Source organism: Phyllostomus discolor, chromosome 9 (genome assembly GCF_004126475.2).
Source record: "Phyllostomus discolor isolate MPI-MPIP mPhyDis1 chromosome 9, mPhyDis1.pri.v3, whole genome shotgun sequence".
Taxonomy (NCBI): Eukaryota; Metazoa; Chordata; class Mammalia; order Chiroptera; family Phyllostomidae; genus Phyllostomus; species Phyllostomus discolor.
Window position 1 is genome coordinate 37912615 of NC_040911.2, and position 24931 is coordinate 37937545.

Genomic DNA, 24931 nt, shown 5'->3' on the forward strand with positions numbered 1-24931 from the left:
TCTCTTCAATTATTTTGGGTGTGCACCTGGCAGGGGAACTGCTGGGTCATATGGTAATTTTATATTTAACCTTCCGAGGGACTACGGAACTACTTTCCACAATGGCTACACTGTTTTACATTCCCATCAGCAAAGTACAAAGGTTCCAATTTTCTTTCCTTTCTATCAACCTTTGGTTCATTCTGGACTTGAGTCTTCCTCACAGTATTTTCACTCGTTTTCCATTCTTTTATCAGTCCTTGGCCTTGTGCTAATGATTTTTTAAAATCAGAATTCAATGGAGAGTTTTCTCAAAATCCACTACAACATGCTGTCTCACAGTGAATGAATTTTAATTCCCTACCCCACCCTTCAATTATGGGGAGGAGCTTTGGAATCTGATGCCTGGATCCATAGTCCACCCCCCACTTTCTGGCTACATGTTCCAGTTTCCGCCCTTGTAAACTGGGGTGAGGAGTGCATTAGTTTCCTACGGCTGCAAATTACCACAAAGTTAGGAACTTAAAGTAACACAAATTTATTTTCTTACAGTTCTGGAGGTCAGGACTCCGAAATGGGTCTCGCAGGGCTAAAGTCAAGGCAGCAGTGGGGCTGGTTCCCACTGCAAGTTCTAGAAGAGAATCGTTTTCTTGCCTGTCCCAGTTTCTAGGGGCAGCTGCATTCCTTGGCCCACGGCCCCTTTCTCCATCCTCAAAGCTGCCAGTGCATCACCCTAACTCAGACTTTCTGTCTCTCTCTTCTATTTTTAAGGACCCTCATGATTACAGCGAGCCCACCCAGATACTCCAGGATGATCCTGCTACTTTAAGGGCAGCTGATCAGCAATCCCAGCTCCACAAGTCACATCAACTTTCCACTGCTGCGTGACCTAACAGGTTCACAGATCCCGGGGATATGACATGACATCTTTGGCAGCATGGGGTGAAGTGGGGATGTTATTTTACCCAACACAACAATAATAACAGCTTCCTCGTAAGACTGTTTTAAGAATATGTATATTTCTAAATTCTTTCCATTTTTCAAGATATAGTTCTAAACACTGAAACTCATTCGAAAGGTCTTTCCACTCATTTACTCAAACACTGACTTGAGTTAATGAAACAAAGCCTATCAAGTACTGAGAGCTGTCACCTTGCAAGCACTCAATAAATACACCCACTATTACCTTATGACATTCCCAACTTTATAATTCCTTTTGACAATATGGTTGCTGCCACAAGAATCCCCTTCTCAGTCTGAACTGTCTGAGATCTGTCTTCCTAAAACCCAGCCATGCATTACTTTCGTTTCCAACTACCAAGTGTGACGTGACTTCCCACTGCCTACCTGTCTTCGTGTTCAGGCAGAAAAAGAACTGGAGTGCGGCAGCTCCTGTTGCTGCCTCGCCTGCCGGCTAGGAGATACAGTGCCCAGCAGGGCCAGCACAGAACTCATCACCCGTCTGCTGTAACAGTGAAGTTGCAGCGTTCATGCTGAGCCCGCCACTGGCATCCTCGTTCCCCCTTCAGCTCCACCTGGCCCAGAGCATGGCTCCAGACCACACCTCAGCTTGGTTCTCTGCACGACAGCCACACACAAAGCCTTCCAGCAGGTCCCCAATCCAGCCCCGTGAAATTCACTGATTCTAAACAGATGAAGACTGTTTTTGCTTGAAGTGGACTCCATCCTCCATCAGTACCACGCCTTCCACTGCAGAGGCTCACCTCCACCTCACACGCCGGCTGGGCTTTGTCTCATGCTGCAGACAGAACTGGGTGAACACAGGGATGGCTGAGGCCTCAAGGGTTATTCTGAGCAGCTACCCTGACTATACAATCATGAGGCTCACTTACATTTTTTGTTGTTTTTCCAATAACACGAGGATTGTCATTTATTGTGTTTGGTTCACAGTTTTTAGCATCTTTTTCCCTTCCAATCTTATACTGCACTTAACACTCACAGTCAGGTCAGGTTTTGAGTATCGAAACAGATGCTTCCCTCTCGGCATGTCAGCTGCCCTCTGGTCCTTGCTGAGACGGGAGCCTGAATCCTCCTCGACATTTGTGCCTTTGCCACAGGGTCAGCTGGTTGGGGAACGGAGGAGCCTCATCACCAGGGTCTTCAGAGCTGGAGCAGCAAGCAGGCCAGGGGTGACCTGCAGCCTGAGAGGTCAGTCTGTGCTGGTCAGGGATCACAAGGAGACTTGGGAGCTGGGTGCAGTGTGTGAGGGAGCAGGAGTCGGGGGTGGATCAGGGGCTGGATCAGGTTCCTCTCAGTCTCTCTCCCCAGGTGCAAGAAGAGGCAAACACAGCAGTACTCAGACGATTCTGTTTTCAGTCCAGACCTTTGAGATCTCTGACCAACACCTCCAGCCTTCTCCAGAAAGCCTTGTTCCTCCCCAACATGGGCAGCACACCCTAGTCGAGGGACTCCGACACTCACTGCAGGAGTGTCCTCTGGTGTGGAGCTGTGTATATGCCTCCGGACACCGGAGGGGGGAATCGGAGACCCTTCCCCAGCCACTGCACCTTAAGACTTGTTTTCTTGAAGTTTATACCTACTTTTTAAACCTTAGTTGAATAGAGAACATAATTTTATGGCTCTTCAGTGATTTTAGAAGAGCATAATTGAGCTCTCTTGTCAAATAATTTTTGTCGGGACTTCTGAAAGCTACACCAGGACCCCTCCCACCCACCACTGCTGGAGCGGAGCTCGTCCACATGTCCCCAGCCACCTCCATGGGGCGATCTCCCACCTGCTCCCATGGGGACAATTCTCCTTTCCTTTCCGAAAGGCTGGGTCACATCCTCCCATTCATCTGCTCAACCACAATTTCCTTCTGTCACCTCAGAAATGGTATTTTCTTCCTGGCTCCTTCTTTCATCTAAGGACAATCCATCCTTGCTCATAAACCAGAGGCGGTAGGGGAGCACCTCCTGTCCTTTCATCCTCCGTTGGCATGAGAAAAGCCGTCTCACCTGGGCAGTTACAACTGCCCATCCCCACAGCCTCCAGCCTGTGGTTCCCACAGCAGGCCAGAGAGCTTGCTTTCCTGTCCTTAATTCCAGTTCTCAGATCCTCAGATAAGCTAATGGTCTTTTCTGGCTCCCTCCAAAACTTCTTCAGCAAAACTGCCAGCGACTGCCTGCTCTGCGGACTGTTTATATTGTTCCTGGGTCAAGGGTTTGCCGAGGAAGGTGGCTTTGTAATGGACACTGGCAATCCCATTAGTCCAAATCTTTATTAGCTCATCCTCTCACTGCCAAAACTTGCCAAGTGATTATCCAACTTAGTACCCTTGACAGCCTTTGGAGGTGGGGAATTCTATTCATGCAGCCCAGTTCTTTGTCTTCGTCACTGATTTCATGTAGCAATGAAAGGCTTTCTATGCTCATTTTATGGTTAAAGAGATCATGGGTAAAAACACAAAGGTAAATTAATGATGAATAATTATACTAAACATGACATAAGTAAGGCTTGGATTCAGTAATTAAGAACCACAAAAGACAAGAAGAGTGCAGTGGTTAAATGAGTGAGGCACAAGAACTGTAACAGTGAGAGGAAGGGGGAGACAGAGAGATTCAGAATATTCTGTTTAACAAATGACAGCTGGGTACATCTGAACTAAAAGCTCTGTACTTAAAATAAGAATATACACTGACTATGTAAAAATTATTTGACGAGAAAGCTCAATTTTGCTCTTCTAAAATCACCGAATAGCCATAAGATTATGTTCTCTATTCAACTAAGGTTTAAAAAGGAGGTATAAACGTCAAGGAAACAAATCTTAAAAACTGTAATCATCATTGTTCACGTTGCACAGTGTGTTTTACACCGAGTGAAACACACTGGGCCTTAGTCATTCCCTGAGTCTAAGGACCTTGTAGCAATTTTCATCTGGTGGAGATTAGAGCATTAGTGGTCTTGTGTGAATCAGGAGATCAAACGGAGTGGTTTTCTCAGAGGTCCTCCGCTCTGGGTGGTGTCTCTAACTCTCGTGTTCAGGGAACGCCACTATCCAGGCCACAGATTAACAGACAGAAGGTGTCCCTAAGGGGCGCGAGGGGCCCAGAGCAGCAGGGGACCCGAGAGGTCTCGGAGCTCCGTTCCAGTGCTGCCCAGGGCTGCCGTGGATGGATTCAGCCGCTCCGTCACCAACTCACCCGTAACAATGATTCGCATGCGTCTGCCACCAGGAGAGTTTTAACATTGAGGTCACAGAACTTTCAACCATAATAATTTTCATCTGCTAGCACTTTCCTGGAGAAACACACACCCCACATGTGAGCAGCCCTGGAATGAGTCAGTGCCCAGGAGGAATCTGCTGGCAGAGTCATGACTCCACTCTCCTAAAGCCGTCAAAGCTAACACAAAACCCAAGTTCAAGCACAGACCTGATGGGACAATTCCTGACCAAAGCACAAAGCTCTGGTGAAAAAAGGAAAACAAAACCCAACAAAGCAGAAAAAAAGGAAAAAAACAAAACATAAAAATCCTCAATTGTTTTTCTGTTCAAAATTTTCTATAAAAATATATTTGAATACTATTAAAAATTCAGTTTGTGGTTAATCTAAAAATCTCACCTTTGGTCAGTGTTAGGAAGCATTATTTCCTATAGACTTCTTGGGATGATCTGGCAGGAATGGGGTGGAAACAGTCTGTTTGGGACGGTGACAGGGGATCCTGTTCATCCCAGCAGTGTGGGCTGCACTTGGCTGAGGTCTGGTCATTCAGACGGTCCCCGCCTCCCTTCCCCACGGGACCCACGCCCACCCACAATTGCGACGGGCAGCTCCGGCCAGTGTAGTACCTGCCATTCCTTGTATCGTGTTGCCTCATGTTCTTGATAAAATGAATCTTCTTAAAGTTCTTTGGTCTGGGCGAACCTGAGAGAGTTCGACATCTGAAAAACAAAGTCATTTAAAAAATACAGTCAGTTGCTGGCTGGATAGCTGAGACATCTCCACACAAAGACAGGAAGGAAAGACCAGACACATGGTTTGAGTCACCCCAAGGATAATGAGGACAATATGGCTGGAAGCAAGGAAGCTTTAAAAAAACCCAACGACAGACAACTTCCTTGATAATACCGATAATAATTTATATGGGTATCTGAAAAGCCAGCTAATGAAAACTATTGTCCTCAGTTATAATAACATAACCTACCCGGATACCGAAGACATTATTCTTTCTTGTCATCTCAGAAAGAATTCTCCTGTATCAACACAGGTAATGGAAACAGAAAACTATAAATTTAAAGAATTTAGAGGGGAAACAACACTGGAAAATTCAGTTTAAAAACAACCCTGAATCATTTTTCGTTTGCAGCAGAACTCTGGCCTGAGCTACCTTCCGTTCTCCACTGCACCGGGAAGTCACAGCTTCACTGTGAATGAGAATCAGAGACCTGGCTTGTGGCTTTTGCTTTTCTTTTTTGCTTTTAAGATAAATTTTAAATAAATACTTGCTGCACAAATGACTTGGATTCAGTCCTCCCCCCCCCCCCCCCCGACCCCCACCGGAATACAGGGCGCGTGCTCGCATGGCAGGACCGACACCCTGACCAGGGGCTGAACGGATCGTGCTTGTGGGGATTTTCTCAGAGTTACCTGGCAAACTCTAAGTCACACAGCTGCAACAACAATAAGAAGTAAAAAATTAAAAAAACCCAAAAACCTAAAACTCCAACCAACAAGAGTCTGAAGTTTAGTCTTTTCCTGAAAAGGGAGTTGTGACTTTTCTATTTTGGTTTTGGCTACTGAAGTTCATTACTTACAAACCTTTCCGACCGTGGGCCCCTAGGGCTGATTGAGCCATCAGAAGTGGGGACCTGAGAACTTACATTTCAGAGGGGAAGTGACAGAGAGCTGTGCCCAGCTGCCCAAAGCCACAGTGCAGTCTGGGCGGGGAGGCTGTTCTCCAAGTTCAGTCAGTGTCGAACTTGAAGCTTCAAGTACAAGAGTGACAAGGTGACCTGACAAGGAGGTGCAGGTGAGGGCAGGTGGGGTGTGGGGCAGGTCGGGCACAGGACTAGGGAATGGACTGGGCCACAGACCTGCAGAGCAGCTCCAGTCTCTACAATCTCCCAAGGCCCCAGTCCAAGGGAAGCGAGGCGACGCCCCTGGTCCAGACCGCAGTGTGTGCATCCCCCCAGACCTCCTCACCCGCCCTCTAGCAAGGCTCAGTCTTTCTAGAAGCCCTTTCCCAGAGGGCACTGAAAGTTATTTTTTTCATAAGAAATAGCCCCTTCAAATGTAATTTAACTTGAAAACAATCACACTGAAGTGAATTAGTGCCAGCCAAAACAAAGACATAACATCAGATACTCGGTGACTTGCATCAGAAAAGGGGGGCTCTCCTGCCCTTGGGTCTTGAGGAGGGAAGGCACCCTTTCTGGCCATGTCCACTACAGCAGGGCAGGGTCCACAGCCTGTGTGGCCCTGCGAGATGCTTCAGCAGACACCACGGTCCCCCCAGCCCCCACCCCCAAACTCACTACGGACCCTGACTTATCACTAGTAATACTCCTTCCCAGGTGCTGCTGTGAAGATGCAATGCAATGATGTGCACAAGAGCTTCATAAACTGTCATGTGACATGGCCAAATACAAATATGCATATTCCTACATATGTACATACATGTAAATATTCACATATACACACCAGATGTTGTGATCATTAATAGAACATTAGTTACAAAGGGTGAATATTTTGTTACTCCCTGCACCTCTGTTGTTAAAGCTGCAGTCCTTATTAAGGGTCCTGAGTCCTTAATTTTAAATAGATTCAGTTAAAGACTTGCAGAGCCCTGCCTGAGGGCATTTAGTAGATGTTTCCTGTGGACTTCAGGCAGGGTTTGAATAGCAGGCAGCAGCCACCAATCCCACCCCTCTTCTAGGGTTCTAAACCCAGACTTAGTCTTGCTGGGCTCAGAGGGCCGGGGATGTCTGACCTGAGGCCATGGGCCACATGTGGCCCAGGATGTCTGTGAATGTAGCCCAACACAAAATTGTAAATTTACTTAAACCATTATGAGATTTTGTGATTGTGTGTTGCAATGTATTTAATGTGTGGCCCAAGACAATTCTTCCAGTGTGGCCCAGAGATGCCAAAAGGTTGGACAGCCCTGGTACAGCCTCATTCTGCCTTCTCGGGGCAGCTCTCTGGAGCAGACCCAGAACCCCGAACTGCCTCAGCTCTACATCCAGAAATGAATGCTCGAGTCTGCAAGCCTCTCAAGGTCCCCAACTGCTTCTGTAACACACAGAAGATTCTAGAAACACATAGTCACTGGAGAGGGGAGAACCTTTGAGAGTGTAAAGGTGTGCTTCTGTTAGTCTCTGGACAGGGCCAAGTGTCCAGGAGTGTCTGCACATCCTAACCCCACTTCTGCCCACAAGGAGAGGTTCCTGGACCAGCCAGTCTGGGGCCGTGGACAGTGAGCCAGACTGTGAGGGTACCTTCCCAGTCCTACTCCAGCTCGGGGAAGCTGGTAGCAATCCCAGACCAGACGAGGGATGATCCTGAGCTGCTCCCTGCCTCCTGTGCCTGCAGAGAGAGGTGCTGCCACCGTTCAGGCTTGAGAACAAAATCCCCCAGGCTTCTGCAGGAACTGGAAACCAGCAAAAGAGCTGTAGGGAGGTGTCAGCCAAAGCAGGAGAAGGAGAAGGAGCAGTAATCACTTAACAGAGCACCAGCCAGCACCCACCAACCCAGACAGGCTGGAAAACTGGGGCAGGTGGTGATGGCGGTCACATTTGCTGCAGATGAACTAAAGGTTTTCTAGACACCTAGTGGGGAGTCCTAGGTCCTCATTTCTAGGGCATTAGGTAACCACCAGGCAGGTGGAAACAGCTCGGTCTGTAAACCCTCTCCTTGAAAAAACTCCTTCCTGGAGTTTTAAGTAGACACAGGAAACTTACTAACAAATTGTGAAGGAAAAGCAAGACTCTTAAAAGTAGAACCTAACAAAGGTGCCGTGTGTTGCTATCAGCATCCAATTCTAGCTGCATGGGCTCCTCCTTCCAGGAGCTGTTTTTCCTCTGTGTGTGTGTGTGTGTGTGTGTGTGTGTGTGTAGCATTCAACTAAACCACCAGGGAACCTCAGAAATGCTTGAAACGCACTGTGGCGTTAGCAACAATTGCCAAGGAAACTAGAAGGCTGAGCCCTCAAGCTGTGGCAGCTTAAGCAAAGAAGGAATTAATTTTGAAAGTGCCTGAATTAATGTGTAAATATCCATTTAAAAACATACATTTTAAGTGATGCAAAATTAAATTAGGATACAATTAAATTATAAACAATTTTAATGAAGGATCGGCTCTTTCTTGTTAGCACTGATTACAGATACACTTACTTATGCAAAAGGTTTTTAACAGATGCCTTGGAGCCATTTGCTCAATGCACTGAGTTTTAAAGCAAGTTGGGTTAATTGCCTTCCCACCCCGGTTCCTCAAATATTTCAGTGTAAGTAATGGTATATTAATTTCACAGACTGGAGGAGTTGGAAAGGACTTCAGCAATCAGCCAATCTGCCGCTCCCATTTTACAGATGGGAAAACTGAGGCCCCAGAGAAGCTAAGCAAATTTCCAAGACCACGTAACCAGTTAGTAGAAGAATCAGGCCAAGAAGTGATAGTCCCCTGACTCCTAAACTGTTTTTAATGTTAAAAAAAAAGTCCATTAGGGAAAATAAAGACTTCTTAAACTGTCTATAGTCCCTTGATTTCTGACTTATTTTTAAAAGCTGTACTTGTACAAGGTTTGTTGGAAATTACACATAGTAGTCTGTGAGAGCTGGATGAAGTTATAGTTGAAGAGGAGAAGCCATTTTCACTCTGCTTGTTCGTGCAGTCAGAGGCATGAGGGGTAGGAGCAGAGGGCCAGCCTGGGCGGATCCTGAGAGGTACAGGGGTGATGGGGCAGGGGACCAGGAACCCGGTGCCCAGTGTCTCCTCGGTGCTTCTGCAACCACCTAGAGTCCCTAAAGAGGGAGTGACATTTCTTTTACCCGGTTCCCCTGGCTCACAGCTGCCACACTGCCCTAACAACTGTGGTTTCTCCAAGTCTGTAGGAACACCAGGGGCTTTTCAGCTCTACTCATTGATTTTTCCGTTTGCGGGACCTGCTCAAATGCCAAAGCCACTTGGTGCCACCTGAGAACGTTTCTCTTTCACTCTTGCTGATTACTGTGGACCAGAGCCAGCTCCCTCATTTGACTTTTAATGCAGCATTTTGTGGGCCTCCTTCAAGGAAACAGCCCTGCTCCCAGCATTCGAAAGAGTGGCAGATGGGAGAGCACCTGCACCCACACCACAATTGTCACGCAGCTACATGCCAGTCACCCCAGGATGGGCCCAGAGGTTATGAATGTGTTCAGAAAGACTTCAAAGGTGGAAATCAAACTGTCCGGCCCTGGCTTTCTCTTTGGAATAAAGTCAGTGATGAGGTTCAAGGTCACCTGACACTCGTGACCAGACCCAGGCCTGTTCTGTGCTCCATCCTTCATCCCAGGGGTCTGTGCATAATACCTAGAACCTGGGAGTGAGGTTCCTGGCAGAGAAGGAGCCAGCTCCAGGGTGAGATTCCTCCCTCCACATCAGCACCCTCCAAGGCTCCAAGCAAGGAGCCTGGGACTCCCAAATCCTGGCCAGCAGCCAGAGCACAAGGGGTACAGATGTGGGTTTCCCCGAGGAGCTGGTATGAGTCCACATGGGGACTCCACATGCCCTGTAAAGCCAGCATCCCATCTTGCCTTAGCATCTTCTGCAGGGAGGAGCCCCCCAACCCCACACAGGCCACCTGGCTTGGGCTGCAGTGAGGACTGAAAAGGATGCAGTGTATGGGTATTGTGTCCTGCTCCAAGGCTGGCCTGGCTGGACCGGGGTCCACATGGGGCCGGCGAAGAGATGTAGGATTGGAGGATGGAGGGCTGCCAGTCAGAAGCATAGCACAGCTCAGCAATTACTGTCACCCCAAAAAAAGATGCCTTGCAAGCACTTTTGTAATCCCAAGGGAGAAATGGAATGCTTTTAGCCCTCAGGGAGCACTCACACCTTTCCTGATAGAGTTTCCCCAGCAACTGGCCATACACAGTGCCACCGTGGGCACCTTCTGATGAAGCCCAGCACTGTGCCTGCTGTGTCACTGCACTGGGGACAGCTGGGCCACGATGGACTCTTTAGCAAGCAGCAGCTTTCAAAAATGAAAGGAAAATAGCACCCAAAGTCCATGCAAACTGGCTATCCAATGTGTAAATAGAATTTAATAGTTTTTTAACTTTAAGGGTCCTTGGGGTGAGGATTTCCAAACTATGAGTCTGGGGATCAGAAGGTCATTTTCAAAATTTAATTCTGTAGATCAAGAACTTAAAAAAAAAGTGAACTTTGGCAGTGATCTTGTACAGCAAGCCATTTCGACACATACGAAAGCAATCCCAGGAACTTACCTCCGCAGCGGGGCGTTCTCTTCAATGTCCTCCAGGGTCTCCAAGGACGATCTCTGGGAGATGAGGCGACGTCTGCAGAGAGAGGGGGCGGAATCTGGGAGTTAAAACTGCATTGTGAAGTAGATTAGGCATTTGTGTAATTCTAAACTGTTCTTAAGAAATAAAGTCCATTAAAAATAAGATGAGACAAGAACTGTCTTTAAGAGGCTGCCATCTTCCCAGCCTGTACCCTGAATGCCAGGCCCGTCCTGCTTTCCCTAGTTATAGGGCTGCTTCGTGGTGATGAGGGAAGTGACTGATCCTTTTTATGCAGCAATTTCTGCCAAAAGACCAAAAAAAAAAGTGCCTCTTATTATATACAACTGAGGTACTTTGTGCAATTTTCTCAAGCATTAGATACTACTGTTAAGTATTCAACTATTATGGCCTGCACCAGATTAGCTGGTAAATATTACATTTTAAAGCTATATTAAATAAAATCTCAATTAGGATGCAATAAAAACATTAGTAAGCAATGAAAAGTTATGGTCTCTGGATGGCCATGATTTCGAAAGCAATTGGAAACAAGGAAGACATTATTCCTTGGGAGAGTTTCTCGGAGACCACTAAGAATAAATATTGGGGCCTGCTTAGACAATACATTTACTCTTTCCGGCTGCTGAAGAATTGCAAACACCTGCTAAAACCCCCTCACTCTAGCTTCTCTCACCAGACTGGGGTGAGAACAGGCCCCTGTTAACTGAGACTACCTGGGCCCGGGATCAGGGTGGGGCGGCAGTAACTTTACAGCGAATTCATCTGAACAAGGACCATCATTTCATAGAATGTGATTTGGCTGAGGCGAGAAGACAGTAAAAATCTGACTGGGTCTTTCCTTACCTTGAAAAAAAAGGGACTAAAATTAGAGGGATAAGCCTATTTTGTATTACAGTTGACAAAATTTAGATTAAGAACATGCAATTATAGCTATGTTTTCTAATGTGTTCTCAAGGGAAACAAAAATATAAAATAGGTTTTTTTGTTTTGTTTTATGTATACCTTTTCTGACCATCTACCCTGATACCTTTTGCTTCATGTTTTATTTTTTAATAAGACAATCAGAAAGATCATTTCTGAAAACTATTCAAGGGCTTCATCAATTTTCTTTTCTTTTTCTTTTAAAGATTTTTATTTATTTACCTTTAGAGAAAGGGTGGGGGAGAGAGAGGGAGAGAAACATCAATATGTAGTTGCCTCTCCCGTGTCCCCAAGTGGGGATCTGGCCCACAAGCCAAGCATATGCCCTGGCTGGGAATCGAACTGGGGACCCTTTGGTTCACAGGCCAGCACTCAACTGTTAAGGAAAGAATTCATCAAATGGCACTATGGAAACAGAGATGCCGTACCTGACCTTCCTACATAAGATAAAGACTTGTTTGCTGCCACGAGGTCATGCCTGTGGTGATAACACAGTGGTGCTCGTCTTTGCCCCCCACCACCTTGCTAGGGCCTTCCAAGGTATACAACAACCTCTCCCTTTGCCTTCTACCCACAGAAAGCGTGCAGTGGAAGGGAAGGCTAAGGGCAGGTGGCCAACCTTCACCAGGCACTTTTTACCCCACGATCTGCCTCAGAAACTATGCCCATTACCACGCAAACTCCTTATCATCAGGCACAGCAAGCAAGCAAAGGTCTGCATATTTTCATGACTGACAAGAATACTTAGCCTTGAACCAAAATATCATGCCCCCTTATTAACCAAGCAGACATCCAGTAAGAGACCCACAGACCTCAAAACAACAGCAGTATGTGCTGACATCACCCAATGAGGTGTCTGTGTCTGGTCCTCAGACTGAGCCCTCGGGTTCCCCGTTTTTTCTGACAATCACCCTTTGGGTTCTTCCACACTGGCCACGGCACTTCTGAGGTTCACGTTCAATACTCATGTGTAAGTCGGCCTCCTTAAAGCCTCCAGACTTGTTTCAGAGTATTACCTTTTAATTGTTCAGCTGTGCCTGAGCAAGGAAATCATGATCCATGGACAAGTCTGTGTATCTGGATATACATACTTGGACCAAATTAATCCATTTATCAGTAGGGCTAACGGTTCCTCTGTGAGTACAAGTCACTGTGTGCTCCCAGGCCCTGGGCTGGGCACAGGGGTAGTTACAATAAATCCATGGACACTGGAAGCTTAGGGGAATGTCACTGGGAGAAAGAGAGAGGAAAAAGTCCCATAGAAAAGCACGTGACGGTAGTGACAGAGGACTAGGTAAGGCAGGACCTGGGGCCAGGATCTCTAAAGTGTCTCTTAAGCACAAGAGTCTCCCTGGCTCCACTTTCAGGGCAGGGGCAGCGACGGACCACCTGCACAGGCTGACTAGAGAAAATGGGGCCTGCAGCCTGGCCATCCTGAAAGCTGGCCAAAGCTGTCACTGTCCCAGCTGACAGCATTCTGGGGGCCCCAGGAGAGTGGGGGCGAGGTAGGAGCTGTGCTCTGGGTACCTTCATCAGTACTTCCAGAAGAAGGACATTTCTTCTTTACCTAATATGCGGAGCACCTTGCAGACAGGGGTAAAGTGGGCAGGGCGGGGGGCAAAGGCCAGAAGACCCTCACCCTAGCCGGACACTTGGCTCGCCGCTATCCCTGCTGACCAGTGAGGCCAGGGCAGGGTCATCCATGAGTCCAGTAGGGCCAACTGGTCACGGCTAACCCCCTTACGGGGTAACGTGGGGCAGCAGACCTCAGGGGACACAGTTGTCCGGGGACACCTCTAGTCTGAGAGTGAGGAAGGACGCGTGTAATAAGGAAGAGGACCCCTTGGCCTTGGCATCAAGCGAGGACGTCAAATTCATACATGTTCTGCACCCTGGCTGCACATACGTGGAAGCCCCAGGGAACCCTGAAAATCTCTGGGAGCAAAACACAAATTCTGAGAGTGAGAAGGGGCCCAAGGCGATCTGGGCCAACCATCGCTACCACCGCCATCCTCACAAAAGGGAAAATTCCTGTGTGGCTCCAGTTCTCTCCAGGCAAGGAGCCCCCTTCCTGCTGGGGCACGCTGACCCCTGCGTAGGTACGAAGGAGTGCGGCTTCACGGCCATCTCAGTCATACAGGTGATGGGTGAGCTGAGGTTGTGATGACCTCAGACCCGTTCAGACGGCTATTATGACCAAAAAAAACCCAACCATAAAAATAACTTATTAACCTAATCATATGATACCCACACACTTGTAATTTATGTGCTTTGTTGCCGTGTCCTTCCCCCACTGGCCATCCCCCTCCCCCAGACAGAACTGAACCACACTAGACAGTGAGCTGCACAGGGAGGGACACTGCCTGCCTCGCCTGTGTAGCCCTAGGGATGGAGCATGCTTCGCAAACAGCAGGTGCTCACACAAGGCTGGGTGAATACACTAATGACCTCCCTCACCGGGCGGATGGGTGTCTGTGGATTTTGCCCGAGAGCTCCTGATCTTGTACTCGATGCTCTTCTACACTCAGTTCCTAGTGGGACCCCCCTATTCAGGATAGGAGCTCCCAGTCTGGCCACCAGAAGCCCAGAAATCATCCACAGAAAGCTTCCCAACACCTCATTACAACAAGAAGGACAGGTGGGCAGAAAACCCTCATCTAGTGGGAAGGGTGGGCATGGAGGAGGGAGAGTTCTCTCCAAGCACAGCTGAGCAGTTCACAGGTATGAGGTATAATCTGCTTAAAATGGATTTCTTCTGTTTAATTTATTAAACATTCATATTTCCAAATGGAATTTTTATGTCTCACTGCAAAAAAAAAAAAAATCAAGCCAGGAAATGCATCAAATAGAAACTGAGGGAATGATCTGCTAATCCTGGTGCCCAGAGAGCACCCTCTGGGAGTTTGGTGTTTACCCTTTCAGTGATTAAAACTGTGAAAAGGAAAAGAAGGGTTTGCTTCTTTAAAAACAAAGGCTGTTGGGGAGAACACCGCCATGGAACAAAGCTGGCCTCTGGCTCCACTGTCGGGGACACTTGCAGCGTCTAAGCAAGACAGAAGAATGGGGATTCAGATGGACAGCAGCCAAGAGAGCATCCCCAGGGCTGGGCACCCTGCTCACTCCACAATTTCTGGCCATGGGTGAGCTAGCAAGAAAAGCAGTCCCCATACGGGGGCCATGCTTGACTGCTCACAACTCCAGTTGAGGGGGGGAGGTGAAGGACCACCGGTAGGTTTAGGGCTCCAACCTCACCCTCGAGGCCAGGTCTTGGTGCTCACAGGGCCAGCAGCCTTCACCGTGTGGAGCTGCAGGTGTGGGCGCAGTGGCCTGAGACTGTTCCAGGGGCTGGAGAACTATCAGGATGCAGACCTGGTAGTGGGTGCTGCAGGGCCTCTGCAAGGAGTCGGAGCTGGACAGCGAGCAGCCCCACTTCAATCCAGAGCTGAAGGGAGCTCCCTCTCTGAGCCTCCTTTTCTGACTTCTACTTGCAAAGCTTCCTGTGCCCCAACCAGGGCCCAGCAAGAAAGGGCTGGAGAGTTATCAGCCTAGAAAGCAGAGCTGGCCTTTTTGGCAGATAGGAAAATCCACTGGTAAATGTCAAAACATCCCATCCCCTGGTTCTTCTAGCCCCACGTCACAGGCATGTCGTCTTGTGTTCTGGAAGTAGTGTTCAACTCAGGTGGAAAAGGTGGTCCTAAAGAGCAGGGTGCACATCTGTAACTTGTAGGCTGACCTATTGTGGAAGCCTAGTACTGACAGGAGCCCTAACGAGAACAACCTCTGCACATCCAAGAATTATACTTTCATTGATACATCTTTGGTGAAAATGCCGGTTTTCAAATATACCAGGCTCTCTGAAGGCCAAATGTCCCCCTAACACGCCGTGGGTACAGCTGTCGCTTCTCTCACATGGCTGTGAGCTGTTGAGGCCACAGCACTATGAGCTTGCTCTCCAGATCCAGCAGCTAAAGGATGATAACTTTGTTCATGATTTGGCAAATCTCACAGCCAAGATTCCAGATGCGCTTTTAGCAGAAGTCAAATCAGACTGTGCTCACTGAAGAAGCAAGCTGTTTTGCAGCAATACATATGTGTCCACAGATGAAGAATGAAAAGTCAGCTGTTGCCTCTTAATAGATGCTACAGCGAGTCTTAAAGTGAAAATGCCTTTGGCTTCAGCCTGAAGACGCGTTCTTCAGATCCGTGCTTAGTTCTGCTTTCCTTGGATCTAAAGCTTTGTCTAGCAACACAGCTGCTGATGAAACTGAGTGTGGCCCTTACCTGCTCACCTGGCAATGCTTGCTTGTTAGCCTGACTGCAGAGGAAATCCCAGGGGAGAGCCATGGGGCCTGACACTGCGCTGGCAGATGGGCTGGGCCAGGCTACCAGGCTGCAGTGGCCCGCAGAGCACCCTGCCGCAACGCCTCTGAGCACAGGGCACACCTCAGGCTGGCTTGTGCAAGGAAAAACCTCCCCTCCCCGTGGCCCCCTGTGTGCCTAAACCCAGATCCACACCCAGGGTCCTGACAGAAAGGAGCGATCCAAACTCCCGAGCAGGTCACAGGAGTCTTCCTTGAAAAGGAAGAAAACCAGGGTTATCTTTAAGAAAAGGAGGGATGCACAGATCAAGGAATAGAGATAATGCTAGGAAACTGATTTTGAATCTGGCTGTTTTAAAGTCTCCAGCTGATGAATCAGGGAAAAACCAAATTAAAATCAATACACCAAGAACTGCTGATCAGCTGTTCAAATAAGATCTGTTTCTACATTTTTATACGCAGGTCAGGGAAGCAACCCTCCGTGTTTACAGAGAACACAAAGGCACTCGGCTTGCCTGTGTTTATTTTCATTTCAAGTTTCTCATCAGACTCGCCAAATTCTGGAAAACCAAGGCGTGAGGTCATCTCAGTGTTTACGGCTTTATTAACAGAAGTTAAAAACCAGCCAGGAATTCACTCCTCAGACCTCCCTGTTCACCCTGCCCACTGCCGCCCTCCCTACCGTGCAAAAGGCCCTTTACACCGTGCCACTGCCCACTTCGAAGACCCTCAATGAAGCCCCCTGGGAACAAGCTCAAACTCTCCCAAGAAGGACTGGAGGGGAAGTCGGAAGACAGCAGCAAACGCAGCAACCTGGCCACCCCCAAGACACCTGCCCAGGTTCCTGGACCATCTTCAGGGTCCCAGCAAATGAAGGGGCTGGCCCCAGGACAGGGGCTGAGTGACGGCGCTGCCTTCTCATTCCCGCTCAGCCTCATCCCCGGGGAGTGCCGGGCCCTGCAGCTGGATGGAGCACGTTGACCAAATGTGCAGAAGAGCAGAAACTAAAAGCAGTTGTACTGGTTGGGGGGAAAAATCAGGATCCAGAAAAGATTAGGGTTTTGTGTGGCTGCTGAGGTAAATGACACTGTTCTTGCCACAGAGCCTGTTGGATGCCCAGTGCAAGGGCAGGGGGTGGGTGCTGAGTAGTGGTGGCCACGCCAAGACAGGGTGAGGATGGGAAGGACATACCAGCAGTGGAAAAGCACTCAAAATAAAATGAAGTTTCATCCTGAACAACAACAACAACAAAAAACAAAACCCTGTTGATCTAATAGAACCAGTCTAAGGACTTTGGGGCCAACTCGTGCATGTTCTGGGTGAGCATCAGAATTCAAGGAATAACATGCAGTGTTCTTTGTGAAAGGGATTCCCTGAGCCAGGTGGGGAGGGTGGCTGGGAATCCAGCACCTGGACCCAGAGTTCAAGGTCGGGACAGACCAGGTGTGGAGTGTGTGGGAGGCAGAGGAAGGCACAAGTGAGCTCAAAGGAGAACCTGGTTTAAAACTTGGAAGAGGCCCCAGTTAAAAAAAGCACAGAAAAGGACTGACCAGACCAGTGTGGACAGTTTGAAAGGTAAACCCAGAAGGACTTCTCATATACATGCTCAGCAGGATGGGGCTGAACAGGATGGAACACCCAGTCTGTGCAAGGCACAGAGGAATTCCCTCAAGCACAGTCAGGGAAGGAGCCAATAAAATCCAGGAGACAGCCAGGCCCCCATCACATGGCTAGAGCCAATTCTAGAAGGATCTGGAGAGACCCCAAGGGCCAAATGAACACGCACAGAAGGGCGGGGCTGGAGACTGGCACATATGTATGTACACATTGCATCAGTGTGTGCACATGCATGCACACATGCAGTGTGGTTCCTTCTGACACCAGAAGGACAGGGAGGTGTGATATACCCGCAGGGCTTACACGGGGAGTGGGGATGCAGATGCAGTCGGCTGGAGGTGCTTCCTTAGACAGGCTGATAGCAACTTGTTCCTGAGCCTTCTGAAGGCCCACCGGTGCCTGAGTCAGGTCTGATGCATCCATGGCCTCCCCCATCCCCAGCCTTTTCAGGCAGCGTGTTTCATACTGGACCCTCTTCTCTGTACTCAGGGTGGGGCCACCACCTCTTAAACACCCACCGGGACAATGGGCCAAGGGCTTTGGTGACCTCACCTTAATGCTCAGTCATTGGGACTTACTGGTGCTTTCCAGGAATGCTTTGCATGCTGAAAACTTTCTAAGCCAGATGGATACACATTTATTCCCCATTAGAAAGCAACATGAGGGCTCACTGTGCACTGCTCTATGGGGTTTGTGACACAAGGATGAGATGGATGGTAGAAAGCCAAACTCCTCTCCCTGGCTTCCCAGTCCCAAAGAGCTGAGATGTCACTGGGAGCTGATTAGAACCAGTGAGGAGTCTGGCTGGGCTGGTTACTTCTGAGAGGTATTTAATGGGGCCTTTCAGGAGGCTGCCTTCCAGCATAATCGCTCCCCTGAGTTTCTCCCTGGGTTTCTACTGTGACCTTTCTCTGTTCCAAAGGGCCTCCCGAAGAAAAGGGTTTTTGACAGCTCAGAAACAGCGTGTAATAATTTATAGCAAGTTTGAGACAGATGGGATTTCATCCATCTTTGTTTTGTAGTTTTTCAGATTCAAACTAGGCTCCACAGCAGCTTATGGAAGCAAAGACTGATGTTTCCTCGTCTATCCAGCTTCAGCTGACAGAGTCCCTTTTCCTACCAAGGGTCCCAATGACCTCATTCCTTTCTGGAAGCAAACTTTAAAAAAATGCCTTGTTTCTCCTCGGCCACCTATATTTATTCCCGTTACTGTAAACTAAATGGGTGCAGCTGAATCACTGGCATCATAAGGGGTTTATGGGGTAAGGAATGCCCCAAGGGTGACCAAATCTTCAGGAATAAACCCCCTCCCCCCCCACAGAATCTGCTTCATCCACCCAAATCCTACCGCCTCCTTAGGAGCAGTGTGGTGCCCCTGCTCTGCAAAGCTGTCCCTGATATTTTCTGAATTCCTATACTTGGTAACTTTACTGTATTTGAAAATATTCATATCTAGATACTTGCAGAATGATTGATTTTATCCTTATTTTACACCCTGTGTCTGCAACCCAACTGCGAGGAACTTGAAGACACAGTACTGACTTCCCTTCTTTAAATCCCCATCAATAACCAGCATATTACCTTGTCATAGCAGGTGCTCAGTAAATCCTTAAGTACAACATGGACAACTGTCTACAGCTGGCCCACAGGGGCAAGAATGGATCTTAACTGCTCCAGGGAGTCAGATGAACGTTTTTCTGAGAGACTCTTCCATGAGGCTCAGCAAGCCAGCAGAGGCCCGACCCACGTGCAGACGGAGGTCCAAAACCAGAGCTGGGACCGCAGGGCTCATAAAGTTCAATTGCTCAATTGTTTTTTAAGCAGCAAATTTTTTTCCCTTCAAACTAAAGCTTATTACAAAACATAAAAAAGATTAGAATAAGTATAAATTTTATAAGGCTGAATGTATAAAGTTTACATATAACTCAGCCCCTGTTGGAGCGGTAAAGCTAGTGTGATGAATGAATGAATCTGAAACCAGGAGTTACGACAGACATTTCGAGTCTAAGGTCAGTCTCAGCATCTATTTATTTTTTGGTCTTGGCTATACAGTGTGGAGATAATCCCAATTGACACAGATAAACAGGTGCCCATGGCAACCATTTTTAAACATCTCAGGACTCAATTCAATTAAATAGATGTGGCAGGTGAAGCTTAGTTGCACAAGATCAACTTACTCTGGTGGAATAAGTTAGATGATGTGTAATTAGCGTATAGATGGTCATCAGTGTGACAGGGTTTGCTATAGATCACTACTGAGTTTGTGTTTCACAGAAGTTTTTAAAACACTTCAATATATAACTACATATGTACATAACATATATATATATATATAAATTATACCTCAAAATGTTAAACATCAAATTATTCCATGTGTCCTACAATTCCATTCCTAGATGTAATCCAAGGGGAATGAAAGGATACCCACACAAAAATTTGTCATGAATGTTCACAGCAGCATTATTTACAATAGCCAAAATGTGAAAACCACCCAAATGGCCACTAACTGATAAGTGGATGAATAAAATGCAATATTATTCAGCAATAGAAAAGGACAGAAGTACTGACATATGATACAAAATGGATGAACCTTGAAAACATCATGCTAAATGAAAGGAGCCAGTCACAAATGACCACATAGTGTGTGACTCTAATTACATGAACTGCCCAGAAAATGCAAATCCATAGAGACAGACAGTAGATTAGTGGCTGCCCGGGGCTGGGTGTGGGAGGACGGGGAGTGACTGCTAATGGCCATGGGGTTTCTTTTTTGGGTGATGAAAATGTTCTAAAATTAGAGAGTGGTGAGGGCTACACAACTCTGAATACTCTAGAAACCACTGAATAGTATATTTGAAATTAATGTTGTATGAATTCCATTTGATCAAACTGTTCAAATATTTATATGATACATAAAATCTATATAAGATTAAATTTTAGAAAAATACATAGTAAAAATGAATCAACCATTTGTAGAGCTCCTAACGCCCTTGCTGAGATCCTTAGAGCTCTAGATAACATAATTCTGACAACTATGGCTCTGCTTCCATTTCCTTTGACCAGAGCTATGGAGACTGAGAGCTTGACCGAGCTGCCTGGACCAGAGCTGCGTGCAGGGAGAGCAAGCACAGGACCCAGCCTACCTTGCTGCAGAGCCAGTCCCTTTCCTTTCTAATGCCAGTCAAACTGGTCTTTTTAGGGGCTGTTTTCAGCAGCAGGCATCAGGGGAGAACAGAAGGTGGTGAATGGGGGCACACCCTCAACAGGGCAAGGCTGGCTCATCACTTTGCCTGGGAAGCACTGCATTGCCCAGCACCTGCTGACAGCTCACCTGTGCATCCCCTTTCTTCCTGCAGGCCCACAGGGCGCAGAGGAAACCTCCTCACTGCGCTCATCCAGTCGTTGTTTCTGTGGAGCTCTGAGATGTCAATTTCCCTAACTTCCCCCGCAAATCACTGTTTTCTAGGAGAGAACCAGGGAGTGCCTTCAGGCGTCAAAGAGGATAGGAGACAATACACCTTCCTGGAGCTTCCGTCAGCGTCTGGGGAGGTAGTTTAATTTTTTAACAGCTTGCTCAGAGCACTTTGAAAATATATTATTAGTGCATCTGCCTCACTGTACACGTAATTAGCAACCACAGTTCAGGCTGTTCGGGAAAGGTTTCCAAAGCGCATTTGCAGCTGGAGAACTGTGCCTAAAACCACATGAATATTCACTTAGATGTAATGTGGATTCAACTGCTGACTGGATTCTTTGGCAAAAGCCTATCCAAGAGGTTTGAATGGTACCTTAATATCAGGGCTTGGGTGTCATACGACATGGTTATTGTGGAAAATAATGTATTCTTAACAACCTGGAAGGTGGGGCATGCAATCTCTGTCCAAAAAGTATCCAGCCATATGCTATGAAAAATAGAGACATTTATTGAAGAAGATACAAGACACAAGAAACACTGTACATAGGACAATGATGTCTCAGTCCCCTTCAAAGCAGGCACTTAGGAACCTCACACAGTACTTCCAATCACTATCAACTGCCCTGCTGTATTTTCCTGAATTTCATTAATAGTCTGAAATCTCTTCCCTTTCGAAGGTGATTTTAGTTTTGGGAAAAGCCAGAAGTCACCAAATCTGGGCTGTAAGGGGACTTAGCCACCTGGGTGATTTAATATTTTGCAAAAAAAAAAACTTCTCATGTGATGCACAAATGGGTGCGTTATGGTGATGAAGCTGCCAATCACCAGTTACCCACAGCTGTGGCCTTCTGAATCATCTAAATAGTTTCCATGGTGGAATGTTCAAGCTTAATGCAAAATTTTATGCAGATTCATTGCCCTGCCTTGCCCAGTCATTTTAAATGTGATGGCCACACAGTACACATGCTCACTCAATGGTGTCTACTGCCCCCACTGACTAGCAGAGTGAAGTCATCATTGCTCACACATGCACGTTCCAGTCCACACTCCTTGGCTGTCAGGTTACACCAATGTCGTGCACACCATTCTCATTATATTAACAATGGCTGGACTTTTTCTGGACAGACCTCATATACAGTTTTCAACCAATGTTTTCAGAAAGTGATAAACAAAAATAAATGCAATCAGCTACCATTTTATTTTTCTAAGGACATTCAATGGTGTCATTCTTTAGGGGAGGATCTGCAAACTTCAGTCCCTGGGCTTCCAAGGGATTCTGCGCACCTTCCAAAATCAGGTGCAAAACATGCATGTATGTACCTCTGCCATTTCCTCCTCTTCTCTAAGTCTGTATGATCCCAAGAAAAGATGAGGAACCACTGTTACCAGGCAAAAGACAGTGTTAAGAGGGGCAGCAGGGCAGGGCTATGGATCCAATTCTGCTTCTGTTATGTGACTTGAAGCAAGTTGTCACTGTCATTGTTACCACTACATCTATACAAGTATTCACGGTTCTTCTGGGTGTTAGGAGAATAAAGAAATGTAAAACTTGGTCCCTGTTCTGCGTGGCTCATGACCTAGTATGGAGACGGCAAACACAGCTCTAAAAGCTTTAGGACTTTGGTTAAATACTCACAGGCCAGAGTTTGGAATGCAGCTGAGCTCTGAGTGGTGCCCTGTCCACCAGGGATGCAAGGCTAATGGGATGTGGAGGACCGGAGTTCCAGGGAGGGCGCATGTTGGGGATGGGTGCCCCGGGAGGATCTGTGGGGCCTTTGGCTCTGCTCCGTGCAGTCCAGGTGACTACGCTTTTAGTGGGTGGCAGGGATGTTGGAAAAAGATGAGGGATGTCAGTCAAAGCAATAGCAGAGTAGAAGTGAGGGCCCTCTCTGAAAACTGGGTAGATTCTTAAAGGTGGCAGCAGAAATAATAACACTTTGATCTGACCAAAGGAAAATAAAGAATAATAAAACAGAAAGACTGTGTAAAAGTTTGCCAAGCAACGGAGGCATGAATAAAGGTACCCAGGGCTGATGGGAAGAGCACATGCCGGGATGGTCCAACACACATGGACGTCCTCTTCCACCACCTGGGACAGGGCTCACCAGAAGTATGAACTAGCATTCATTTGAGCCTACAGTCACCCACCCATCACTTATGAAGCACCCACCGCAAGGTGCTGGGAATCAAGGATGAATACAGCATAGGGCCCGCCCTCAAGAACAATCTGGTGGGAGAGGCACATTAAGAGAGAATTATAAACATGGAGAGTGTACTGACAGGTGTGTCTGAGGTGGTGTGGGAGCAAGAAGGGAAGATCCCAGGCCTCAGGGCAGGAGCAAATCAGAGAAGACTTCCTGGGTGTCAGAGTGGGGGTGGACTGGGGAGACCGCTGATCCAGACAAGAACACACAGGGCCCGGCTGTGCAGGTCATGTGTCAGCCGAGCCCATGAGCCCCCAGTCTTTCACCCACTCATCTCTGCAACTGACACACATGGGGAGAGGCCCCTCCAATGGGTCCTTGCTCCCTGCTCTGTCTAAGAGATTTCTGTTCCTGGATTTTGAAATGTGTCCTTTGACACTGAAGCTTGCCAAGTGTCAGGATGTGCCAGGCTCACTCCAATGCTGGACTGTGCCTATTAAACTGGCTTTACAATTTAATGCCTCATAATCATCAAGAGCTCATTTTCCCAGGTCCATAAAACCCCAGCAATCTGGCTTCTGCTTTTAAACTAATAAAAAGCACAGGGAGCATAAACAGACCCAAGGCCCATCAACATGCTGCTGAGAAGCCTTGGGTGTGTGGTCTTGGAACCCAGAAACACCAAGCAGAAAGCTTGGAAGCTACCCTGCTGTCCAACCCTCCGGAGGTCAGAGCAAAGATGTGGATGAAAGGGGACCTTCATCTTGTGCATGCTTGACATTCCTTCAAATACCACCAAGACCCCCAGGAAGGCTCAGACCAGATAGATCAAGAAGCCAGCAGGCACTAGTTACAAGCTTATATTTCCATTTTGTGAACAGCACACATACCAAGCACCTTCCTAAGGTTTTTGCAGACAGCTTTGCATTTAATTCTTGCCCCTGTAAGGCTGGTACTGTTCTGGCTCCCATTTTACAGATGGAGAAACAGAGGTTCCAACATGGTGTGTAACTTGCCTGAGGCCACAGAGCCAGGAGGTAGTAGATAAGGAACTCGGCAACTTCTATACTAAACAGTCTGAGGTGGCACTTTGATAAAGAGATTCATTTTTGTGAGGGGAAATGGAGTTTGTCACCCCAAAATGTGCCTTTTAAAAAATATACTGACTATTTCAAGCTGGTACTTTTAAGAAATGACAGACTTGGAAAAACCTTTAACCTTCCTTCCCTCTAGGACCTGCCCCAGAAAGGGAGCTATCAACATGTTACTGGACAGGGGTCCGGCCCTGAGCGGCTCTGCCCAGGGCCAGCTGTAGCATGTGGGTTCTCGGCTTCATGCAGGAAAGATTTCCAGCACTAGTCCAGGAGACTATGAGGATGCATTTATTATAAAGCTGGGGACAGTGAAACAAGGAAGGACTTGGCATAGCAGAAGCAACAGAGAGCCCAGACTTGCCTTAGCTCACTGGGGACTCAGAGAAAAAGGGGGCTTTGGGGATGGGTTCAGGGAATCAGCTTGGGACAAACTGCCAGCTGCCCATTGTCTTAGAGTTCAGGAGACAGATGCCTGCGAAGAAAGGAGTGGAGGAAGAAGGAGGGACAGGGAATGGTGTGGGCTGCTCCCCAGGGGGACAGAGTGCGCACTGGGTCCTTTTCCTTGAGGCTTGTATCTCTTTCTTGTAGGCAGGAATCTTCAGGGAGGTCTCAGCACAACATTCATTAGCTTTCCAGGTAGGGTCATGGTCTGCACTGATTGGTCAGTGACAGGGCTGGGGGTCTTTAGTCATTACAGTTGGTTCTGGCATTGCCCACCTGGTCTTGCTGCTTTTCTGGGTCTGAAGTTGAAACACAGCTGAGGCCTAGATGTTATCTCTAGGGAGGTGACCTTTTATATCTGGCTATAAATTGATTGGCTATTGTGTCCTGCTATCTGTCTCGGTTTCCCTAGTCCACTGGCCAAGGAATTCTCCTAGCTTCTCACTATTCTCTCTCAATCACAGGTAACTATAGTGCACCATGAAGTAATGTGTGATAGGGAGGAACCTAGCAAGGCCCAT

At 47.5% G+C, this 24931-nt stretch overlaps 1 protein-coding gene across 2 annotated transcripts in view; it reads right to left on the reverse strand.

The window, feature by feature from the left end:
- Positions 1-24931, reverse strand: part of CABLES1 (Cdk5 and Abl enzyme substrate 1) — a 99883-nt gene that overhangs the window by 47696 nt on the left and 27256 nt on the right. For both annotated transcript variants that reach the window (XM_036009212.1, XM_028524829.2), the window contains exons 2-3: positions 10424-10495; positions 4790-4882 (exon numbers count right to left, since the gene is read on the reverse strand). In XM_036009212.1, the coding sequence (XP_035865105.1) occupies positions 4790-4882; positions 10424-10495 (165 nt within the window). The remainder of the gene's footprint in view (positions 1-4789; positions 4883-10423; positions 10496-24931) is intronic.